The sequence below is a fragment of the Chelonia mydas genome, chromosome 4, assembly GCF_015237465.2.
Source record: "Chelonia mydas isolate rCheMyd1 chromosome 4, rCheMyd1.pri.v2, whole genome shotgun sequence".
NCBI classification, from domain to species: Eukaryota; Metazoa; Chordata; order Testudines; family Cheloniidae; genus Chelonia; species Chelonia mydas.
The window spans coordinates 127,627,360-127,650,196 of NC_057852.1; the positions used below are offsets into that span (position 1 = coordinate 127,627,360).

General features: G+C 41.2%; 1 protein-coding gene across 4 annotated transcripts in view; it reads left to right on the forward strand.

The window, feature by feature from the left end:
• Positions 1–2,170: 2,170 nt before the first annotated feature.
• Positions 2,171–22,837, forward strand: part of KDM3A (lysine demethylase 3A) — a 46,697-nt gene continuing 26,030 nt past the window's right edge. For 2 of the 4 annotated variants that reach the window (XR_005225259.2, XM_037898295.2), the window contains exons 1-8: positions 2,496–3,322; positions 8,095–8,250; positions 10,715–10,825; positions 12,424–12,526; positions 13,632–13,756; positions 14,356–14,428; positions 14,517–14,605; positions 21,660–21,820. Coding sequence is in view for 3 of the 4 variants with exons in the window: in XM_037898295.2 (XP_037754223.1) it covers positions 3,149–3,322; positions 8,095–8,250; positions 10,715–10,825; positions 12,424–12,526; positions 13,632–13,756; positions 14,356–14,428; positions 14,517–14,605; positions 21,660–21,820 (992 nt within the window). In the remaining variant the exon portion in view is untranslated. The other 2 variants (XM_007063710.4, XM_027826174.3) reach the window with 2 other exon arrangements.

Consider the following 22,837-nt stretch of genomic DNA (forward strand, 5'->3'; position numbering starts at 1 on the left):
ACATAGTGAAGCTGGATGTTGGATGATGGCCAGATGGGTACTCATGGAATGTTGGATCACAGTGGATGTCTCTTGGCATCAAATAAGACTAAGCCAGCTCAGTGGCTCACAGTGGGCATTTTTCTTTATTACAGAGACAAGGTGGGTGAGATAGTATCTTTTATTGGACAAGCCTCTGTTGGTGAGAGACAAGCTTTGAAGTTTACACACAGCTCTTCTTCAGGTCTGGGAAATGTACTCAGAGTGTCATAGCTAACTACAAGGTGAAACAGATTGTTTAGCATAGATAGTTAACACATACTTCAAGGAACCATTTGAGTGGGGAGTTAACACCTCTCCAGTCATAAGAGGAAAGGAGAAAAAAAGCGAGGGGGGTGGGTTATAAATGGTTGTAATAAGCCATAAATCCAATGTCTCTATTCAGTCCATTCATAGGAAAGTTGTGAATTTAAGCTTGTCTTTTGAAGGTGTTGTGCAGGTTTCTTCTGAGATTGAGGATTGAGAGCTCAAATACAGATAGCTGTGAAAAGTGTTCACCCACGGTGATGTGGTCTTTTTATCTTGCATTATTTTCCTGTGTAAGTTCATTTCAGAGTGTAGTGATTGTCAGTTCACCCACATAGGATGACCCATCACTCTCACAGATCTTGGGAGACAGGCCAGTCCTTGCTTACAGACAGCCCCCCAACTTGAAGCAAACACTCACCAGCAACTACACACCACACAACAAAAACACTAACCCAGGAACCTATCCTTGCAACATAGCCTGTTGCCAACTGTGTCCACATATCTATTCAGGGGACACCATCATAGGACCTAATCACATCAGCCACACTATCAGAGGCTCGTTCACCTGCACATCTACCAATGTGATATATGCCATTATGTGCCAGCAATGCCCCTCTACCATGTACATTGGCCAAACTGGACAGTGTCTACATAAAAGAATAAATGGACACAAATCAGACATCAAGAATTATAACATTCAAAAGCCAGTCGGAGAACACTTCAATCTCTCTGGTCACTCCATTACAGACCTAAAAGTCGCAATTCTTCAACAAAAACCTTCAAAAACACACTCCAACGAGAGACTGCTGAATTGGAATTAATTTGCAAATTGGACACCATTAACTTAGGCTTGAATAGAGACTGGGAGTGGATGTGTCATTACACAAAGTAAAACTATTTCCCCATGTTTATTTTTCCCCCTTACTGTTCCTCAGATATTCTTGTCAACTGCTGGAAATGGCCCACCTTGATTATCACTACAAAAGGTTTTTTTTCTCTCCTGCTGGTAATAGCTCACCTTACCTGAGCGCTCTCATTACAGTGTGTATGCTAACACCCATTGTTTCATGTTCTCTGTGTATATAAAATCCTCCTACTGTATTTTCCACTGTATGTATCCGATGAAGTGGGCTGTAGCTCACGAAAGCTTATGCTCAAATAAATTGGTTAGTCTCTAAGGTGCCACAAGTACTCCTGTTCTTTTTATAGTTTTTATTGGGACATTTAGTGCACTGGACGAGGGACACCACATGTTGTGATAGGCATCTGTAAGATCCACAAATCTTGAAAAGTGAGTTGTGGGGGGTGCTGATCAGTGTAGCAACGGAGCTATGTCAACAGGTTATGCATCTGTTGCTGTAGCAGGGTCTGGTGCCGGTTTGAGCTAGTATGTCCTGGTCTGTGTGGAGCTTGCCTCTCATGATTAGCTTGGCCTTCGAGAGCGTCTTGCTGCCATCACCCAAAAGATGTGGTGTACCCATCTCTCCTTTCTCCACCTGTGGTGTTTCTAATGTACCCCAACACACTTCCCCCTATGAGCGCCCTGGCTGCCTCATCCCTCTGGCTTAACTTTAAGGGGACACTGGTCAAGACCTGAATCTAAAAGGCCTCTCCATAGCCTTCAAGGCTGCTATACAAGATGGCCGCCTATGAGCCACCTCAGCCTCCTTTCCATGCTTCCCCGATCATCAGCCTCCCTTCTGATGCGCATGGCTATAGCATACCGTCAGTAGGCGTCAAGCGTTCCCTGTGTGCCCACGCGCACAGAGTCATGCGCAGCACGCCCGCAGGTGCACTTGGCAATGTGCGCTTGCGCAGAACAGCTCCGCAAGTACCCCCTCCCCCTGTGCTATATCTGAGTACGCTGCTAACCGCACGTATAAGTGGCCCTCGCACACTTTTTGCCTACATTTGAGATCCCTCCGCCAGTCGCGTATGGATCCCTCTAGTCACAGCCAACCTACCTGGAAAAATCACATGGATGCTACTAATTACATGCTGAATGTTTTCCATATTGGCTTCTGACTCGGGACCCTCTGAGAGTGGAATGGGATCCGGGACTCCTTTATCTGGGGTCGGCGGAAGAATCACCGTCTTCGGAAGTATAGCCTCTAAAAAACCGAACCGATGAACTGCGAGAGCTAACTCCGCCCCTCGGCCAATCCGAGGCGGAGGCTTGCCGCGTGCCCCGCCCCTCGTGCCGGGCCGGGCCAATGAGCGGGAAGAGCTCGCGGGAGGGCGCATTGAGGGGTGTGTGTGAGTGACTAAGAGGGTGTATGCAATGCCCGGGAGGGTTGGTGGGTGCTGTTTGTGCTCGGGCTGAGGGGGGACTCTTTGGGCTGTTTCGGGGGCTTGAGCGGGACGTGCTGCCCGGGGGCTGTGTATATGGGGGGAAAGAGCCGGTGAGGGCTGGGTGCTGAGGAGTGAGGTGGCGGGTGCGGGGCTCGGCGGCCTCTCCAAGGAGCTGCCCCCTCAGCCGGCTCCATTGACGCCCAGTGACTTGGCTCGTCTGTTCCTGCTGAGGAGGGCTCGCCGGGAACAAAGGGGGGCTCGGAGGTTGGCGTCTGGGAGCGGGACAGGTTCCCTCAGCGCTGCGCAGTAGCTGCGGCCGTTCCGTTCTCCCCACCTGCGCGGACATAACGCGGTCGTGTCAAAACTCCCCCCGGTGTCTACGGTTAAACGGCGACTAACTAGAAATCCTCCCCGTCCTCTAACAAGAGCGGGAAGCTCCGCTCAGCCTCGTCTGGGCTTGTTGGGGTCGGCGTGCAGCTGTCCCGGAGCGCTTGCCTAAGGAAATTACTGCTTTGTTCGTGTTGCCTGGGTCTCTTCTGCGGAGAACAGGGCTGCCCAATGCGCTAGGATGGTGCTCCGGCTGGAGGAGAGCTGGCCCTTGCTCGTAGGGAAGAGGTTCCTGAGCCTGTCTGAGGAGGAGAACAACGGCCCGTGGGACACGGCTCACGTCTCTGAATGGCCCTGGAAAGCGGGCAGAATCAGGGCCGTTTCGCACCCAGATGTTTCCAAACGGGACTTGAAGGTAAGTTCTGTTTATGTAACCGTTCTGGGGAGATGAGTGCAATATGGTGACTCTCTTGCCTCTTGGGAACACGCATGTGTTTCCATCTGTTTCTCAAAAACTGTTCTGGACTAGATAAATCTGTCAGTAATTACTTATCTGTTTGAAAACAACCTATATGCTGATGTCTATATTTTCAATCTTCTGGAATGTTAAATACATGTACAAAAAAACCCTCTAAATATGTATAGATTATCTGTCTTCTCCTACCACCTGGACAAAGTTTGTATTATATCCTACCTGTTAAGACGCATTTCGGCACACTTCACTACTGCAGTTATAAATTTTGTTTCAATGGTGAATATGTCTTCCTATGACTACAATACATTTATAAGTTTGAGGGGTGGGCTGATGCTTTTAATGTTGGTAGTGGCTATTGTTGCAATACCTTAATATTTTCTTGTTGACCGTGGTCGCGGGTATGATAAGTGTGGACATCTGATATTCATGATTGTTAGGTGGTCATGAGTTTAGATGGTTCTCACAGTCAGAAAACGTCCCAATGGCAACTGTGACAATTACTTAAATGGCAGAATACTGGGAAGTATTAAATTGTATAAGAGGACAGCTAAAAATATATATGTTAGGTGGAAACAAGGTGTTAACACCATATGACCAGTTAGCTCTCCTTGGGCCACAGCCGTTGTAGTGCGGGAAGCATCTGCTAGTGACAGGACTTCAAAGTAGTAATGGAGTTTTATTGTGTGTAAATTTTATATTTTCTTCTACTTTTGACTTGGTGGCAGACTGCCTTGTTTCATGACTCTACTTCTGCTGTGGTTAACTTCTTTTAGTTATATGGTTTTCCCTTGCTCCCTTAGTGGGAGACCCTGACTGCGTCTGATAATCTGAGGAAGTGTTTGTCCCTTTTCCTTTCAAGACAGTTACTAAATAGTTCTAATTGACTAATTTCTCTGTGGTTTGTAAACTTTGGGATTACACTACAGACGAAGCCTAAATTCCAGAGGATGGCATTTTAGTCATATCTAGTGTGCTGGGTGTAGAGTTTTGCCCATGTATGGCATGTCAGGGGAGGTATCAAAGCCTTGTATGGTTTGGGGAGGAGAAATTGCTGCAGAGTGCTCTCTCTTCAGCCCTCTCTGATAATAGAAAGGAAAAGGAGCAGGTGCTGCTGGGGATTTTGCAGAGCTTTACTGTGAGACCTGTAATTGGTTACGGCTCTGCTAGAAGAGATTAACTCTAATGCATTCTCCTCTCTCCAGTAGAAGTGTTAGTGTGAAAAGTCACCAGGATGGCAAGGGAGATGGTTGTGATCATAAAGAGCTTTTGTACAAAAAAGCATACAACCCACCGCCAGTCTCAAAAGAAAAGGGGGGGGGGTGTAAAAGGAATTTATAGCAAAAGCTTTCAGAGTGGTGGTGAACTGAAAATTCATGTTGAGGAACAGAGATTTGAATTGCAGTGCTTAGTCTGAAGAGAGACATGGTGGGTGAAGTAACATCTTTTATTGGATCAACTTCTTTTGGTGAGAGACAAGCTTTCGAGCTTACGCACTGCTCTTCTTCAGGTCTGGGAAAGAGAGTCACAGTTTAAATACAAGAGGGAACAGATTGTTTAGCATAACTAGTTAACACATATTTCAAGGGATCATTTAAGGTGAAGTGGTCTATTAACCCCCCTCCAGTCATGGGGGGCAGCTAGACACGAAGGCTATGTCTGAACTGGCAATTGAATGACAAAACTTTTGTCTTTCAGAGGTATTTAAACACCCCCATCTCCCGAAAGACAAAAGTTTTGCTGAGACAAGTGCCGGTGTGAACAGCATGCTGTTGTCAGGAGAGCCGACAAACAGCGGCTAAACTGCACAGCTTTTAGCGGCACAGCTGTGGCGGCACAGCCATGTCGCTAAAAGCTACGTAGCGTAGACAAAGCCTTAGGCTTTGGCTACACTAGCACTTTTGTTGGTAAAACATACGTTGGTAAGAGGTATGGGGGCGGAGGGGAAAACACACCCCTGACGGACAAAAGTGCTGGTGTGGACAGCACTGTGTGGGCAAGAGATGCTCTCCTGTGACATAGCTACCGCCACTCATTGGGGATGGTTTAATTATGCCAGGAGGAGCGCTCTCTCCCACCTGCTTAGAGCGGCTACACAGGAAACCTTACAATGGCACACCTACATCAGTACAGCTGTGCTGCCATAAGGTCTGTAGTGTAGACATAGCCTAAAACTCATGGACTGAATAGAGACATTGTTTAGCATAACTATTTAACACATTTTAAGGGACCATTGAAGGTGAAGTGGCCTGTTAACACCCCTCCAGTCATGGGGGGCAGGGGAAACGAAAAGGGAGGTTTAGTGGGTTATAGATTGGATTTATGGCTTGTATTTAGCTGGGATGCTCTGAGTACATTTCCCAGCCCTGGAGAAGAGCTCTCTGTAAGCTTGAAAGCTTCTCTCTCTCACCAACAGAAGTTGATCCAATAACCTTGTCTTGCTCGTATCCTGGGACCAACACAGCTACAAAACTGCATAGTGCTTGGTCTTTGTAATATTTTCACCTTTAACTATTTGTTTCAAGTAATACCAAATGTAAAATTATCAAAACATGTTGTTTTCCAATTGCTGATATGTTCTTTTGTCTAAACTATTAGTAACAAACAACCTAGTGTTTCTGCTTATCCTGTTTGCTTATTGTCTGCTATTCAGCTTGGACAGTGAAAAGATTAGTCAGTTTCACTCTTGTTTCTGTGAGTTTGACTTTTGATTCTCATGTTATCAAAGTGCTGCAGTGTTGGGTTGCACACTCTAAGGGATGTTTCACTCAAAACAAAATCATTTAGGTTTTACAAAATATTCTCAAAAATCAATGCTACAAAAACTTTGCCCTAACACCTCACATGTTGTCAGATATTATGGTGATTGGGAAGGGGGCATGTAAAAACCTATATGGAGTGCAACCTGTAAACACAGTTGCATGCAAGCAATAATATATGCATATGCAGGAATGGAGGCAGCATTTTTTTATATTACGTTTTCTCTTCCTTTGTCCACACCTTTCTTCATGTTCCTTACCAGGCATGAAATGACATCCCAAAACCAGTTCATCAAGCTACCATATTCTCCTCACTCAGAAGTGAGGAATATTTTGTACTTTTTTTTTTTTTTTTTTTTTTTTTTTTTTTTAAATTTAACAGCTCCCCAAGATCTGCACAAATTAAAAAAAAAAAGTAATCAGATAGTTAACATTTACAGCAATAAAGTTAAATGATCTTTCCTCACTCTTTTTGTCACCCTCTTCTTGCAATACATGCAAAATTTAAGCTCCATTGTGCAGAGACTGATCTTTTCATATGTTTCTGTAAAGCAGCTAACACGCTTGGGTGCTGAAAAAATAGAAAGTGAGAATTGAATGATGTTCTGACATGGTATTAAAAAAACCCTACATTTTAATAAGCTTTTCTTCTGTATTAAGATAAACATTGTTTCAACTCTCAGCAGCAGTAGTGGAGCTGTTGAAATACATTAATTTCAAATTAGAATGTGGCTCACTGTGGAGATGGGTAAGTGATATAGAAGACTGGAATTTTATGGTTAAAGATGTTGCATAACATTGACTAGGTTGGAATTTAAGTTTACTAGTTTTTAATTTAAAAATAGAGCAGTGTAATTATTGTATAGTAATTGTTTCATTGTGTGACAAAAATGCAATAATTGGACATTTTAGTAAGAATAAGTGCTTATAATTAAACTTAATTGTTGGGTAAGGTAAAAAAAGTGGCATTCTCCTCAATGCAGCCCAGAACTGTAAGCCACTGAGTTACCTTTCTGCCTTAGCAAAAGTGAACTTTGCTGGGGACTGTTTCCGCTCCCTGCCACACCAGGGAATTGTAGCAGCAGCTCCTGCCCTTCAGCCAAGAGGATCCACTGTTCACAGGCTCCTAGGGTGCTGTTTCTTATGTCCCCTAAGTGATGGATAACTAGAATGTCTTTTTGCTTCCCCTTATATATTCCAAAGTCCAGTGTCTTTGTCTCAGGAAGATTTCCTGGGGGTACAGATTGATAAATCCAAATTCCTTTGTCTAGGGTAGATTTGATTTATGCCCTGCCTTCAAAACACATTTGAAGAACATATTTTCAGCACACACACACGTGCGTAATTCCTTGTACAGTAGAACCTCAGAGTTACAAACTGACCAGTCAACCCCACACTTCGTTTGGAACTGGAAGTACACAATCAGGTAGCAACAGAGACCAAAAAAAGCAAATACAGTACTGTGTTAAATGTAAACTACTTAAAAAAAAAAGGCAGCATTTTTCTTCTGCGTAGTAAAGTTTCAAAGCTGTATTCAGTCAATATTCAGTTGTAAACTTTTGAAAGAGATACTGACGTTTTGTTCAGAGTTACAAAAACCTGGGGAATGAAGGTTGTTCATAATTCTGAAATGTTTGTAACTCTGAGGTTCTTCTATATACAACTTATACATACATCACACAATGATGTTCCTGACCAGCATATCCCCAGTTTATATATGATTACGATACATTTTCGATACATATTATGACAACAGTGTCTTATAGATAGTGGCTGCGTCAGGCCTGATTATGAGTTACAGTATAGTGGGCCATCTGCCATCGGGCAATGAAGGGTTCTTAGGGTCACAAAAAAATTCTCTTTCATAGCACTTGCCTTGGTCTTTCTCTTCCTTCTATCTAAACAGCAATCTGATGGTCATGTCCTAGATTTTTAACTTCTTCCCCATTCCTCTAGGTATGTGTGGAGTTTGATGGTGAGTCATGGGAGAGAAGAAGATGGATTGAGGTCTACAACCATAAAATGAGAGGATTTCTAGTAGAGCAAAAATTGGTACTTGCTGAACGAAAATCTCAAGCCAACTCTACAGATACTGTTCAGTGGCCGGCAATGGTAAGTATACAAATTGGCCTGATCAACTGCACTTCAGTATTTGATCTGAAGGCAGTATTTCCTAGTTCCTGGTTTTGTAGGCTTCAGAATTTGTTTTTAATGTGATCAGCAGTCCAAAAATTAGAATTTACTGTTTTAAAAACCTCTAATCTAAAAATAAAATCCAGCTTCACCAAAATGGCTGAATGCATGTTGTGTGTAGCACTCTTTATGCACCCATGTGAGAAATCTGAAATTGTACTAAAGCTTAGTTCTGTAGCCATGGGTAGGCAGGGTCTCTAAGCATTTGAGAGCAGTATTTTCCATTCTTACATTGAAGGGATGCCTTGTACTGCCTCATAGTGGATCTCTGACTATTTCTAGGATTGTGTTTTGGAGTGGGAGAGATGTTTCAAATCCTTTTCCCTTCTCTAATTTCCCACGGGTACTACTTCTGAAGGGGTTTTGGTGAGAGATGGAAAGGTGATCAGGCATTGAAGATGCATGTTGTTTCAAGCCTTTGTCCCCATGGCTCAGTGCTCTGTAAACTTTCAATTCCTGTGCCCATGTGATAGTTGCCTGCTTTGGGTCATTTTGTGAGGATTGAACCCTGGATCTCATACACTCAAAAGCATGAGTTTTAACTGCTTGAGCCAAAGGACATAAATTCTCCTTAGGTAGCAGCTGTAGCAGATTGATTTACACTTTATGTGGACCAGTCAGTAGAGATCGTGAAAGGCCCTTTTTCTGGTAATATGCATTTACTTACCCACTATAGATTTATTTTACTTTTTAAATTCTTATACTGTCCTGGTATCCATGTGTCTGGAAAACTGAATACATCATCCAGTTTTCAATCTGTAGTGAAGTATGGTGGAGGGGAGTTCAGTAATCTGTACTGTTGGTATTTCTAGGGAAAAGTACTAGTGTCATTGGATTAGAGTTCTGTCAAACTTTAGGAGTTGTGTGGCCTGGAGTCCTTTGATTTCCTTAAAAGGTAATGAGATGGAAGAGATGATTAACTATTTTTACTGATACAGGTGGAGTTTAGAACATTCTGTTATACACATCAGAATAAACTACTAGGCTACTTGCAGCATTAAGGTCGTCTTATGCAGCCAAACAACCAAGGGGTGTTTGTTTTTTGGTTATGCAAATTAATTCAGCTTTTTTTAGCTCAGTTTTGATAAGACTGCTGAAATTAGCATTGTTTATTTAAAAATCTGCTTGTGTGTAAATTGGAAATACAGTCATACAGTACTGGGGAAGTCTGCTTTTCACTTGTTTCTTGAATTCGTGGATTGTTATAAATGCTACAGATACATTATACATAGTTTCCAGTGCCACCGTGAAAATATCTAAATTCTTAAACTTTTTGGACTACAGAGCATCAAATGGGAAGTACAGCCCTTACATGTATCTGAATGCATTGTATAGCCCGGGAACTTGTTTATTCAGTAAATACATTTAGGTATAGAGTCTTTTCTATGACATATTTTTAGGTACACAGTGTAAAAAAATTTCATGAGTCACTTTAACAAGGAATGCTGTGGAGTTTTAAGGCACAGTTCTATGGTCTGTCTTGCAGGACTGTTGGTTAATATTTGAAAACAACTTTGATCATGAAAAATGCTCAGTAAATAGTAAGTAACTGTATATTTTAAAATGATGGGACAGACCTCACCTAAATTTAAATTTACGCTTACAGTCACAATTTAGTTCTGGAAACTTATGGTACCTACAGTATTGTCTTTTTGTTCCATGGCATTAAGCTTACAAACATCATTCTCAAACCTCTGCTAACATCAGTGTCAGTGAAATGCAAACATCATTCTCGGATGTGTTCTGATGGCCAAACAAGGAAATAAAAATGCTATTGTGACAGGCAGTTTCCACGATATGCTATGCATCCGATGAAGTGAGCTGTAGCTCACGAAAGCTCATGCTCAAATAAACTGGTTAGTCTCTAAGGTGCCACAAGTACTCCTTTTCTTGATACTATTTGTAGCACCCTAGTCACTAAGGTTGCTGCAATGCTGGGAAGATTGCAAGTTTATATGAAGTCAATTAACCAGTTTCTGTTGGGGATTACTGACACCTGGGGGTAATTGGGAGTGTGTGTGTGTATATAATATATTTGGGAAGAACTGGAAGTACTGTGGGACTTGGAGAATGAGTTAGGGAGGGGAGAGAGACGTGGGTGGGAGTCAGTCTCCTGCTGTATACCTGTGAGTCCTTCTGGTATCCTTTTAAATTGAAGATTAAAAAGCACCTGTGGTAAAAGGGAAATGGCCTTCTGCGTTCCTGGATAGGAGACCAGAAGACCAGGATAGGCAGCTATATTCACAGGGTATGTAAAGGGATGCCCTATGGCAGCCACGTTACTTCCATCTTTTTTCAAAATACAGGGGCAAAACACATACCAAATGAAAGGACAATAAGCAGGAAAAGTACTGTTTCTAAAATGCTTGCTCTTGTCTTTCAGGTTTACAAATTCTTATTGGACAAGGCTGGTTTAGGATCCGTGGTTTCTGTACGCTTTCTTGGTGAAGAGAGATGTGTGTTTCTTTCTAAAGACCTTTTGAAGCCTATTCAGGTAACTTTATTCGGACCCTCTTGCATACAGTAAGAGGGCTCAAGCCTTATTTTGTCTAGTGTTCACTACTGAAACATTAAGTGAAAATTTGAAGCATGTCCATGTTGCTATAGCTCATGGAAAATCTATCCTTAATACTGTGTGTTGTGTTAAAAACCTGCTGATGGTAGCTCAGCATGTAGCCATATAAGAGAGCTTGGTGTAGGAATAACATTAGGCTTCTAGCTTTTCGGGTTGATGAACCATTGGTATATCATGATGGTAAAATGGGAGGTTCTTTCTATATGGCCAGTTGACTTATGAACACGATTTCCATTAGCATTGAAGGAGTTGTGTGCATATATAGAAGGGAGAATAGATAACAAATCTTACTATGAAATAGAAACGCTCCACAACAGTTAGGATAGGAAGTGGTGAAGAATATTTTTTCCATTTGAAACTACAGGTGACGTTTTAATTAGAGCTGTGTGGAGAACAATAATTCCATTTCATGGAGGTTTTCGAACTTTGGTTTCATTCCAACTTGAAATCCTGGTTTTCATTCCAAAATGGAAACCAAAAAAAAATTTTTGAAAAAACAAAGTGTTATATAACGTGCAAATGAAATTGTCTGGAAGGCTTATGGGAAGCAGAGACCCTTGGATTGCTGGCTCCCAGCTCAGCTGGGGCTTCAGGGTCCTGATTTCCCTTCAGCTCTGAGAGTATTTGCTAAGCGTTGGAGATTGGGAGCTAGGGCTTTTGACTCCCCATTAGCCTGCCAAGCAAGCTGACGGGAAACCTGCCTGGTTTCCTATCAACGCTTTGTTCAAAGTCTAACTGTTTCAGAAACATCTTGATGAATCTTCATTCTCTGACCAGCTCTGCTTTTAATCTGACGAAATGTACTTGAGTTGACTTTTGTGCAGAACATAACTATAATGGAGTGCCGTGGAATTTTTAATGCTTCGGAACTGTATTTCAGATCTCATCTTAAGGTGGCATTGATAGTTGCTGTGCTGATATGCTGTCTGGATGATGAGTGCATCTAAATTAATTAATGGGGAGGTAGTTCAGAGCATAAAAAGATGGGAGTGGCTGGTTATCTCTGAGTTGCCAGGCAAAATCATAAACTCCCATTACACTTTGAGTATAACTCTAAACAGCAATAATCTGTTAACATTTAGCTACTCCAGGCCACCTTGATCTTTATTTCAGGTACTATGCCCTCCCTGCTTCACTTTTGTTTGGTTTTTGCATTCTGCTTTAGGTAAGATTGTAGAATGTTTGGGGGGCAGGAATTCTCTCCCTGTGTTTTGTACAGCACTTAGCATAATAGAGAATTGATTCTGACTTGGGCCTTTGGGTGCTCACACTACAAGTACTAATGGAAGTTTTACTAATTCTTATTAATTTTTTGAAATACTGGTTTATTTTCTGTTCTTTTCTGCACAAATTACAAACCAAATTCTTAAACACAACAGAACCATCTGATAGATATGAAGCTTCACAGTATAATCTCTTGCTGTTGAACATGCTTCTGTTGGAAAAACATTTTTTTTTTAAATTAAACATTTAGTGCTCTTGGCAACTATTTACATTGAATGCTTTCATCCTAATAGGATGTGGACAGTCTGAGACACTCTCTTATGGATGATCAGAATGTTAATGAAGAAATTCAAGCTTTGATTATGAAACATCTAGATGAAAGCCACTTGATGCAAGGTATGAGAATACCATCTCGTGGAAGGATACTGGAGGTCACTGCACTGGTGGTATTTACAGTATCATCTGTTAGCAAAAATCCCGTTTTGATTTTTCTCTCCAGTAGTCTTTCCTTTCATAGAAGAATATCGGGTAGTCTACCTCTCCCAAAACAATTTTATAGATTTGCTGTCCACCATCCATAATGAAATGCTCCAAAATGGGCAGAATTAGAAACTAGGACTCTTTTTTTTAAAAAAAAATGGCTGGCTAACATCAGGCATCTAAAAAGTCATCTGATTTTCAGCAGTGCGGAGCACTCAGCAGTTCCCATGGAATTCGGTGAGAGCTGTTTGATTGCTCAGTACTTCTGAAAATCTGATGACTTATTTAGGTGCCTGACTTTAGCCACCCACTCTTTTTTTTTTTCTTTTTAAAAAAATCCAAAATCTTAACCTTCACTATTCTATAGCTCAATTGAAAGGCATTGGAGACTTATTAGGAACGTCCCTTCTATTCAAGTTAAAATTGTTTATAGTGCAGCTCACCAACTGTAATCTCTTATTTGTTGGCTTCCTATAAGTCTTTCTTGTTTTAAAAAAAAAAAAAAAAAAAAAAAAGTTGTGTCTAGTGGAAATGATCTACTTCTGGGTAGAAAATTAGTATAGTGGAGTAAGTAACATGGCAGCTCTTGAAACAGTAGCAATAAAAGTGAGGAAGAACTCCACAAATCGGACACTCAGGGCTCAATCTCCAGGTCCAGCTGAGCTGTGCTTGCCATTTTTTTGACTCCTGAATTCTGAGAGTGGCATGGCCCCCAGTGTGTATTATAGCAGCAGAAAACCCAATAAGCTGTTCCAGCATATGGACTAACCAGAATGTGGAGGTATCCTGGCCACACTCCTTTTTCCCAGCCACACTAGTCCCCTGTGTCTGGGGTCAAGAGGGAGGCATCTGAAAACTACATTGTTACTTTGCCTGTTGTCTTCCAGTGCTATTTACTTATTTTCTGGTGTATAGCGCTACTGGCTAGTTAGTGTTGACACGTGGATATGTAATGAAAGTTACCATAATGTGTGTGCCCCCATCTTCCCACTCTCTGAAGCATGTTTTTTGTTTTTTAAAGGTGGTAAGAATGTAATTGGTTCAAAAGTAAGGATTTATAGCTTGGATCCATCTACCCAGTGGTTCACAGCAACTGTTGTAAATGGTAATCCAACTACAAGGACTCTGGAAGTCAACTGTCAGGAGGTAAAGAAGCAACTGATGCAACATGGGTAGATAAAAAGAATTAAAACACCTTCCTTATATCTAGGTAATTCTATCCTTGCTTTTCCATAGTAGGGTTAACCAGCTGGAATAATACCTTGTATTTTATGTCATGCTTCATTCCAAAGGATCCTAGAGCACTTTATACTGCATGCACAGTGCTACTGATGTGCGTGGAAGGATAGCAAATGGCTCACTGCACACTAGTGGGAGAGCAGGGGTTGGGATTTTCTCTTTTGGCCTAACAGTTGGGGAAACCCCTATTTTAGCATCTCTATGTGTACAGAGTTTGCAGCACCATGTCTTGGAGACTGCCTTCTGAAAATGCATGCATACATACAATTTATCTAACTTGGAATGGAGGATTGAGTCATCCTTGTTAAAATTTGAACTTGAAGTTCCACAGAGTCAAGGTTTTTCAGACCAGAAGCTTACTCTGTTGTTCCATAGCTAGAGTATCATACTTCTGTTTGTTTGTTTAAAACTGCTTTATTAGTCTCCCCTGAGTTGTGAAAATATCTAATCTAAAACCTCTTACACAAATTGTCTTTTTAAAAAAGCTTACTCCATTTTCCCTTAAGATTCCAGCTTTAAAAACTCTTGATCCAGAATTGATTCATGTTGAAATCATACATGACAGCCATGACAAGTGTGGTAAGACCTTTTATTTATTGGCCTTTTGCTGTTTGAAGTAGTTTTCAATGTTGGAAACATACTAATTTAATCACTTTCAATGCTTCAGGCAAATCTAAGAGAAATGGGGGTATGAAAAGAAAATCATCTGATGATAAAGGAAATGTTGATGCCAAACATATAAAGTCCTGCTCTGAGGTAACTATGGCTTATTTTCACTATTGTAACTTTGTCATTGAGCTGTTAAAGAAGAGGACTAGATGGCCTCAATTTACTGACCCACTATGCTATGTCTACGCTTAGAATGCTACAGCTTCTGTGGTGCAGCTGTGCCTCTGTAGCGCTTCAGTTTAGACAATTATAGCAACAGAAGGGATGCTTCTGTCAGTGTAGATAACCTACCTCCCTGAGAGAATGGTAGCTAGGTTGACAGAAGAATTCTTCCATCGTCCTACCATTGTCTATGCTGGGGGTTAGGTTGACTTGACTGTCTCAGAGATATGGATTTTTCACACCCCTGAGTGATGTAGCGCTGCCGCTGTAACTTTTCAGAGTAGAGCAGCTTCGCACTCACACTTCTGTGCTAGTCCAGAAGTGGGTGTAGTTCTCTCTACTAGAAGACAGAGAACAATATAATTGAGCCTTTGGGTGAGATCACTTTCTCATTCGTAAAAGGAGTTTGTCTACTTCCAATCTTGTGGGTGTCTTTTTCCTGTGTGCAGACTTTTCTTGCTGGTTATCTAGAGAGAAATTTAAAGATCAGGGTTTCTCTAGCTTAGAAAAATACCTAGGAAAAGAGGAAAAATTCAATGGTAACTTTACCCTGTAACTTACCTGCTTGACTGCTCAGATTTTTTGCTACGAGACAGGAGTGTACCAGTCTTGCAGAGACATTGTATGTTCTGCAAAGGGAGAATCTGGCAGCTTTTCTAATATTTTCATGTTTTTCTGAGCCAGATGCATTTGAGTGGTCCACCAAGCCTAGCTAAGATCCAAGAAAGCTGTCTCGAAGGCCAAAGGCCTGGATGATTTGGATATGGAGAATAATGGTATAGCTATAGAACAGCCCTTCAAATGACCATAAAAAGAAAAGGAGTACTTGTGGCACCTTAGAGACTAACCAGTTTATTTGAGCATGAGCTTCCGTGAGCTACAGCTCACTTCATCGGATGCATAGCATATCGTGGAAACTGCAGAAGACATTATATACACACAGAGACCATGAAACAAAACTTCCTCCCATCCCACTCTCCTGCTGGTAACAGCTTATCTAAAGTGATCATCAAGTAGAGCCATTTCCAGCACAAATCCCAGGCCATCCCTCTTTGAAACCTCTCTTTATAATGCGCATGATAATCAAGGTGGGTCATTTCCAGCACTAATCCAGGTTTTCTCACCCCCCCCCCCTCCAAAAACCACACACACAAACTCACTCTCCTGCTGGCAATAACTTATCTTACAATGTGCACAGCAATAATCCAAGTTTAACCAGAACGTCTTGGGGGGGGGGTTAGGCTACCTTGCATAATGACTTAGCCACTCCCAGTCTCTATTCAAGCCCAAATTAATAGTATCCAATTTGCAAATGAATTCCAATTCAGCAGTTTCTTGCTGGAGTCTGGTTTTGAAGTTTTTTTGCTTTAAGATAGCGACCCTCATGTCTGTGATTGCGTGACCAGAGAGATTGAAGTGTTCTCCGACTGGTTTATGAATGTTATAATTCTTGACATCTGATTTGTGTCCATTTATTCTTTTACGTGCCCCTCTGCCATGTACATTGGTCAAACTGGACAGTCTCTACGTAAAAGAATAAATGGACACAAATCAGATGTCAAGAATCTGATTTTGGGATGGGAGGAAGTTTTGTTTCATGGTCTGTGTGTATATAATGTCTTCTGCAGTTTCCACGATATGCTATGCATCCGATGAAGTGAGCTGTAGCTCACGAAAGCTCATGCTCAAATAAACTGGTTAGTCTCTAAGGTGCCACAAGTACTCCTTTTCTTTTTACGAATACAGACTAACACGGCTGTTACTCTGAAACCTGTCAAATGACCATGTGATTAGCCTCATCAGATCTAGTTGCTTTTTGTGGAGGAGGGACGGGCCTTCTGGGAGGTCTAGGGGTTATCTCTGTACCATCTTGCTTCTGTGCATAGGTTACTGTAGCCATGTGGTCAGTCCTTTGTCAAGCCAGCTATATAGGTCCATTTCATGGTCAGACACTTTTAGTAGAGACTGCTAAAGTACAGTAGTGATATCAGAAATATAGTCACTTCTGTCTGAGGTGGAAACTTTTCACTGTAGTCTTTGGAAGGAGGATACTTTAGTTACCCCAGAACTCTGGAGGGGTTATCTGGATTCCTATAAGGCAGGGGTAGTCAATTTATTTTTTGTAAAGGTCCAAATTTCTTGGTCAGTGAAGGTCCAGGCTCCAGAGAAACACTTTTCCACACTGCAATAACAATGATAAGTAAATAAAAAAGATTTTGCAGTCCGGTCAAAAGTAGCTGGTGGTTTGAATTTGGCCCGCAGTCTTCCTATTGACTGCCCCTGCTATAAGATGTCTATCATTATATCTGAGCACCTTCCAAAAAGCATGGAAGCTGATATTTCTCTTCTTTCCGGTCAGCAATAACTGAACTCCTGTTTGTTTTGTTTTTATTTTTTTAAATGTGGCGGTGGTATGGGAAGTATAGATCAAAGAACTGGATTTTGTATTTTGCTCTGAAGGTAAGTAAGACTGTCCTGGTGACTTCTGGGATTGAGTTCAAGATTCGGGGGCCATTTTCTGAGCGAGCATGAGTTTTAGGCTGTCTACGATTTTAAAATGCTACAGCTGCAGTACCATAGTGCTTCAGTGTAGACACTTACTACTGTGATGGGCGGGGTTATCCTGTCGCTGTAGGTAATCCACCTCCTTGAGAGGTGATAGCTAGTTCAATGGAAAAATTCTTCCGTTTGAGGTAGTGCTGTCTATGCTGGGGGCTAAGTCAGCTTAACTATGTCTCTCAGGGTGTGAATATTTCACACCCCTGACAGACGTAGCTGTGCCACTGTAAATTTTCATTGTAGACTAGCACTTAGTAATGAGGATTGACAGCTCCCTTTGTTTTATTGTAATGTAGCTGTCTTAGGAGGAGATGATTCCACAGCATGAGGCGGTGACTTAGCACAGTCCCATGGAAAGTTTTGAAGTTAGTGACATAGATATTGTGGATTTGACCCCATATTCCACAAGGAGCTAGTGGTCAGTGCTCTCTGTGGCTTTTGCTTCTGAGTGGACAAGCTGCTGTGTTCTGAACTGTTGGCAGTGGTTTCATAACTAGGCACAGAGATTTACAATTTTTATTAACGCTAATAAAAATATATATGTAATACGTAGGTTGGGAAAAGTGTCTGTACATCTGGGTATAGTGCTTAGATTATCCATAGATATAAAGTTTAGTTTTTAAAAGTCATATGATACATAGAGTACATAATCAGCAATAACCCAAATTTAGGTGACTAGATTTAACAGTTTAAACTAGATTTTACAGTTTAGATATTAGAACCTGAATACTCAGGTACATCACTCATGAAAAGTTGTATAGAGATTTGATTGTGGAAAGTAAAGTATATCAATGAGTAGAGATTGTCCCTCAGTAATTTGAGAATTAGGTTGGTTGTCCATTTAGAAAATACAGTCCATGAGGAAAGTATTTGTTACTTTCCTGACCTGTGCTTCTCATTGGCACTCCAGCTCATCCCTCCTGGTATTGCTGACATCCAGTGATGTGTTCTATGTAGATGTCCCTTGACCATCTGATGGCATCTGACACCATGAGTTGCCACATCAGCAGAGCGTTGACCAATTCCGCATTCTCTCAGCACTTGCTTGTTACTGGGGTCCCGTGTGTCTAAGGCTGACTATCTCTACACCTAGAATCTTCTTATGGGGGGGTTCTATACTACAGAAAATTCTATACGTTTGGATTGTATGGAAGAATTAACACAAACTAATAAAATTACTTATCCGACTTAAATTCTTGAGGGCTTTTTGTACCAGTGTAGGTTTCCAGATGAGTTCTGAAAGTTGTCAACATTAATAGCTCTTAATTGCTTTAGAGGAAAATTAGCTGTGGCATGTCAGCTGGCAGTTATCTGAAATACTTGACTTTTCTAGTCTCCTTTAGAAGTTTCTTCTAACTTCTTAACACGTTATCCATTTTTCTGAAATGCTTGTGTGCTGTGGGTTGCAAAGATATAACATGATATATTATTGTAACAATAAGGGGGCAGGAAATAAGAAAAGACAAGTTGAAGAATATATAGATGTATTAAAGTCAGCAGGGCCTGACAAAATTCATCCTAGAGTGCTTTAGCTAGTTCCTGAAGTACTCATCTTGGAACCATTAGTGATTATTCGAGAACTCATGGAGGGTGCATTTGGTCCCAGAGGTCTGGAGAAGGGCAAATATAGTACCTGTCTTTAAAAAGGGGAGTAAAGAGGACAGTAAGTCTACCTATATACCCGAAAAGATACTGGAACAACTTTTTAAACAATGAATTTGTTAGCATGATGATAGGGTTATAAGGAATAGCCAGCATGGATTTGTCAAGAACAAATCATGCTAAACCAACCTAATTTCCCCCTCATAGGGTTACTGGCCTATTGGATAGGGAGAAAGTGGTAGATGAGACGTATCTTGATTCTAGTAAGGCTCTTGACACAGTGCTACGTGACATTCCCATCAGCAAACTAGGGAAATGTGGTCTAGATTAATTTACTATATGGCAGGTATATAACTGAAAGACCATACTTAAGAGTAGTTATCAATGGTTTGCTGTCAAAATAGGAGAGCTGCTAGTGGGGTCCTGAACGGGTCAGTCTTTGGTCCAGTACTAGTCAGTATTTTCACTAATGACTTGGATAATGAAGTGGAGAGTATAGTTATAAAATAAGAACATAAGAATGGCCATACTGGGTCAGACCAAAGGTCCATCCAGCCCAGTATCCTGTCTACTGACAGTGGTCAATGCCAGTTGCCCCAGAGGAATAAACCTAACAGATAATGATAAAGTGATCTCTCTCCTGCCATCTATCTCCACCATCCGACAAACAGAGGCTAGGGACACCATTCCTTACCCATCCTGGCTAATAGCCATTAATGGACTTAACCTCCATGAATTTATCCAGTTCTCTTTTAAACCATGTTATAGTCCTAGCCTTCACAACCTCCTCAGACAAGAAGTTCCACAGGTTGACTGTGCGCTGTGTGAAGAACAACAGCTTCCTTTTGTTTTAAACCTGCTGCCCGTTAATTTCGTTTGGTGGCCCCTAGTTCTTATATTATGGGAACAAGTAAATAACTTTCTCCATACCACTCATGATTTTATATACCTCTATCATATCTCCCCTTAGTCTCCTCTTTTCCAAGATGAAAAGTCCTAGCCTCTTTAATCTCTCCTCATATGGGACCTGTTCCAAACCACTAAACATTTTAGTTGCCCTTCTCTGAACGTTTTCTAATGCCAGTATATCTTTTTTGAGATGAGGAGACCACATCTGTACGCAGTATTCAAGATGTGGGCGTACCATGGATTTAAGGGCAATAAGATGTTCTCCGTCTTATTCTCTATCCCTTTTTTAATGATTCCTAACATCCTATTTGCTTTTTTGACTGCCACTGTACGCTGCGTGGATGTCTTAAGAGAATTATCCACGATGACTCCAAGATCTTTCCTGATTAGTTGTAGCTAAATTGGCCCCCATCATATTGTATGTATAGTTGGGGTTATTTTTTCCAGTGTGCATTACTTTACATTTATCCACATTAAATTTCATTTGCCATTTTGTTGGCCAATCACTTAGTTTTGTGAGATCTTTTTGAAGTTCTTTACAGTCTGCTTTGGTCTTAACTATCTTGAGCAGTTTAGTACAGTCTGCAAACTTTGCCACCTCACTGTTTACCCCTTTCTCCGGATCATTTATGAATAAGTTGAATAGGATTGGTCCTAAGACTGACCCTTGGGGAACACTGCTAGTTACCCCTCTCCATTCTGATAATTGCCATTTATTCCTACCCTTTGTTCCCTGTCTTTTAACCAGTTCTCAATCCATGAAAGGATCTTCCCTCTTATCCCATGACAACTTAATTTACGTAAGAGCCTTTGGTGAGGGACTTTGTCAAAGGCTTTCTGGAAATCTAAGTACACTGTGTCCACTGGATTCCCCCTGGTCCACATGTTTGTTTGACCCCCTTCAAAGAACTCTAATAGATTAGTAAGACATGATTTCCCTTTACAGAAACCATGTTGACTTTTGCCCAACAATTTATGTTCTTCTATGTGTCTGACAATTTTATTCTTTACTATTGTTTCAACTAATTTGCCTGGTACTGACATTAGATTTACCGGTCTGTAATTGCCGGGATCACCTCTAGAGCCCTTTTTGAATATTGGCTTTACATTAGCTATCTTCCAGTCTTTGGGTACAGAAGCTGATTTAAAGGACAGGTTACAAACCATAGTTAATAGTTCTGAAAGAACTCAAATGTGAAATTGCCGAACTCTTGGGTGAATGCCATCTCGTCCCGGTGACTTGTTACTGTTAAGATTCTCAATTAATTCCAGTACCTCCTCTAGTGACCCTTCAGTCTGTGACAATTCCTCAGATTTGTCACCTACAAAAGATAGCTCAGGTTTGGGAATCTCCCTAACATCCTCAGCCATGAAGACTGAAGCAAAGAATTCATTTAGTTTCTCTGCAATGACGTTATCGTCTTTAAGTGCTCCTTTTGTATCTCGGTTGTCCAGGGGTCCCACTGGTTGTTTAGCAGGCTTCCTGCTTCTGATGTACTTATATAGACAACACCAAGCTGGCAGGGTTGTAGGCACTTTGGAGGAAAGGATTGGAATTGAAAGAGCTTGACAAATTGAAGAATTGGTCTGAAATCAACTGATGAAATCAATAAGGACAAGTTCCAAGTACTTCACTTAGGAAGGAAAAATGAAATGCACAACTGCAAAATGGAGAATAACTGGCTAGGTGGTGGTCCTGCTGAAAAGGATCTTGGGGGGTATAGTGGATTACCAGGTGAATACAAGCCAACAATATGGTGCGGTTGCAAAAAAGGTGAATATAATTCTTGGGCATAGAAACAGGAGTGTTATGTATTTATTTAAGTGGGCATGGTAGAGTCATAGAAGTGATATATTTTTCTCGTGTGTTGGCTTTGAATTTTTCTGTTGACTCTGACATCTGTTTCAGGTATCACATAGTCTGAGTCACGTGCAGTCAGTACCAACAGTGTTTGGTGAAACATTGCTAGGGTGTACGCCTGCAACCCCTGCTAGCAAAGACCTCAGGAACCAGGGCATGCCTCAGCCAGCTAACTCACCTCCTAATGTTGGCGCAGAAACTCCTCAGGGGTAAGTGGTGACTCTCTTTGGGGTTTTTTAACCTGTGGGGGGGAAAAATACAGCAGAATAATAATATTTTATACAAAGTAGACTAAGGGTGGGTTTTTTTAAAGAAATCATGGTAACTAAGCTTCCCTACCCCCACCCCTCGACTATTGGTGTGGGTGAGACATATCTGACTGATTTTTGTCAATTGCCCTGAATATATAATTACCTCTGGGTTGTATTTCTGCCACTTTCTGTTGACTCAGCTTGTGACCTTAAGGAAATAGTTTAACCATCCAGTGCCTCTGTTTATCCATCTGTAAAGCGGGGGATAATGCCTGGATGTATTTTGTGGCTTCATTGCTTTAAATTACTTAGTGTGTCTTAGACTCTAAAATGAAAAGCACCAAAGTAGGCATATTGTAAATAGGGAGGGAGATTAGTTTACCTGCAGTTGATTGTTACAGTGAATAGAAATTGTGTTCTTGGCTTGTAGATGGACTTTGATACGTTTAATTTCAGAATTGTCGTGAGTTGCAGACCTGGCAAGGGGGGAGTTTTCTTATGTTCATTCTACCCTTCTCCAATGACACAAGTTACAATTTTTTCCACTTTTCTGGGGTGTTTGCATCTTATAAAGATAAGCCTGATGTAATAAAATATACTTCTATAACACTTTTTTTTATGCTGAAAGTAAATTCTTAAAGCACTTTACAAGAATTTTAATTTAATGAAGCTTCTAAACTCTTCTTTGACATTAGGAAAATATTATTCCCCTTTTGCTGATCAGGAAACTGAAGTATAGAATAGTTACATGAATTGCTTGTGGTCACACAGGAAGCCTGTGTAGAGTTTGAAACAGAATCCAGATTTTTCTGGTTCAGTCAGCTGTTTAGTCACAAGACTATCCTTTATGATTCAATAGTGAAGGCTTCATAGGCTGTGTCTACACTGCAAGTCACTGGTGGCAAGCTGGTAGGGCATGTATCGTTACACACTACAGTGAAAAGCAGGCTGCGTCCACGCTGCGGTGTGTAGCTA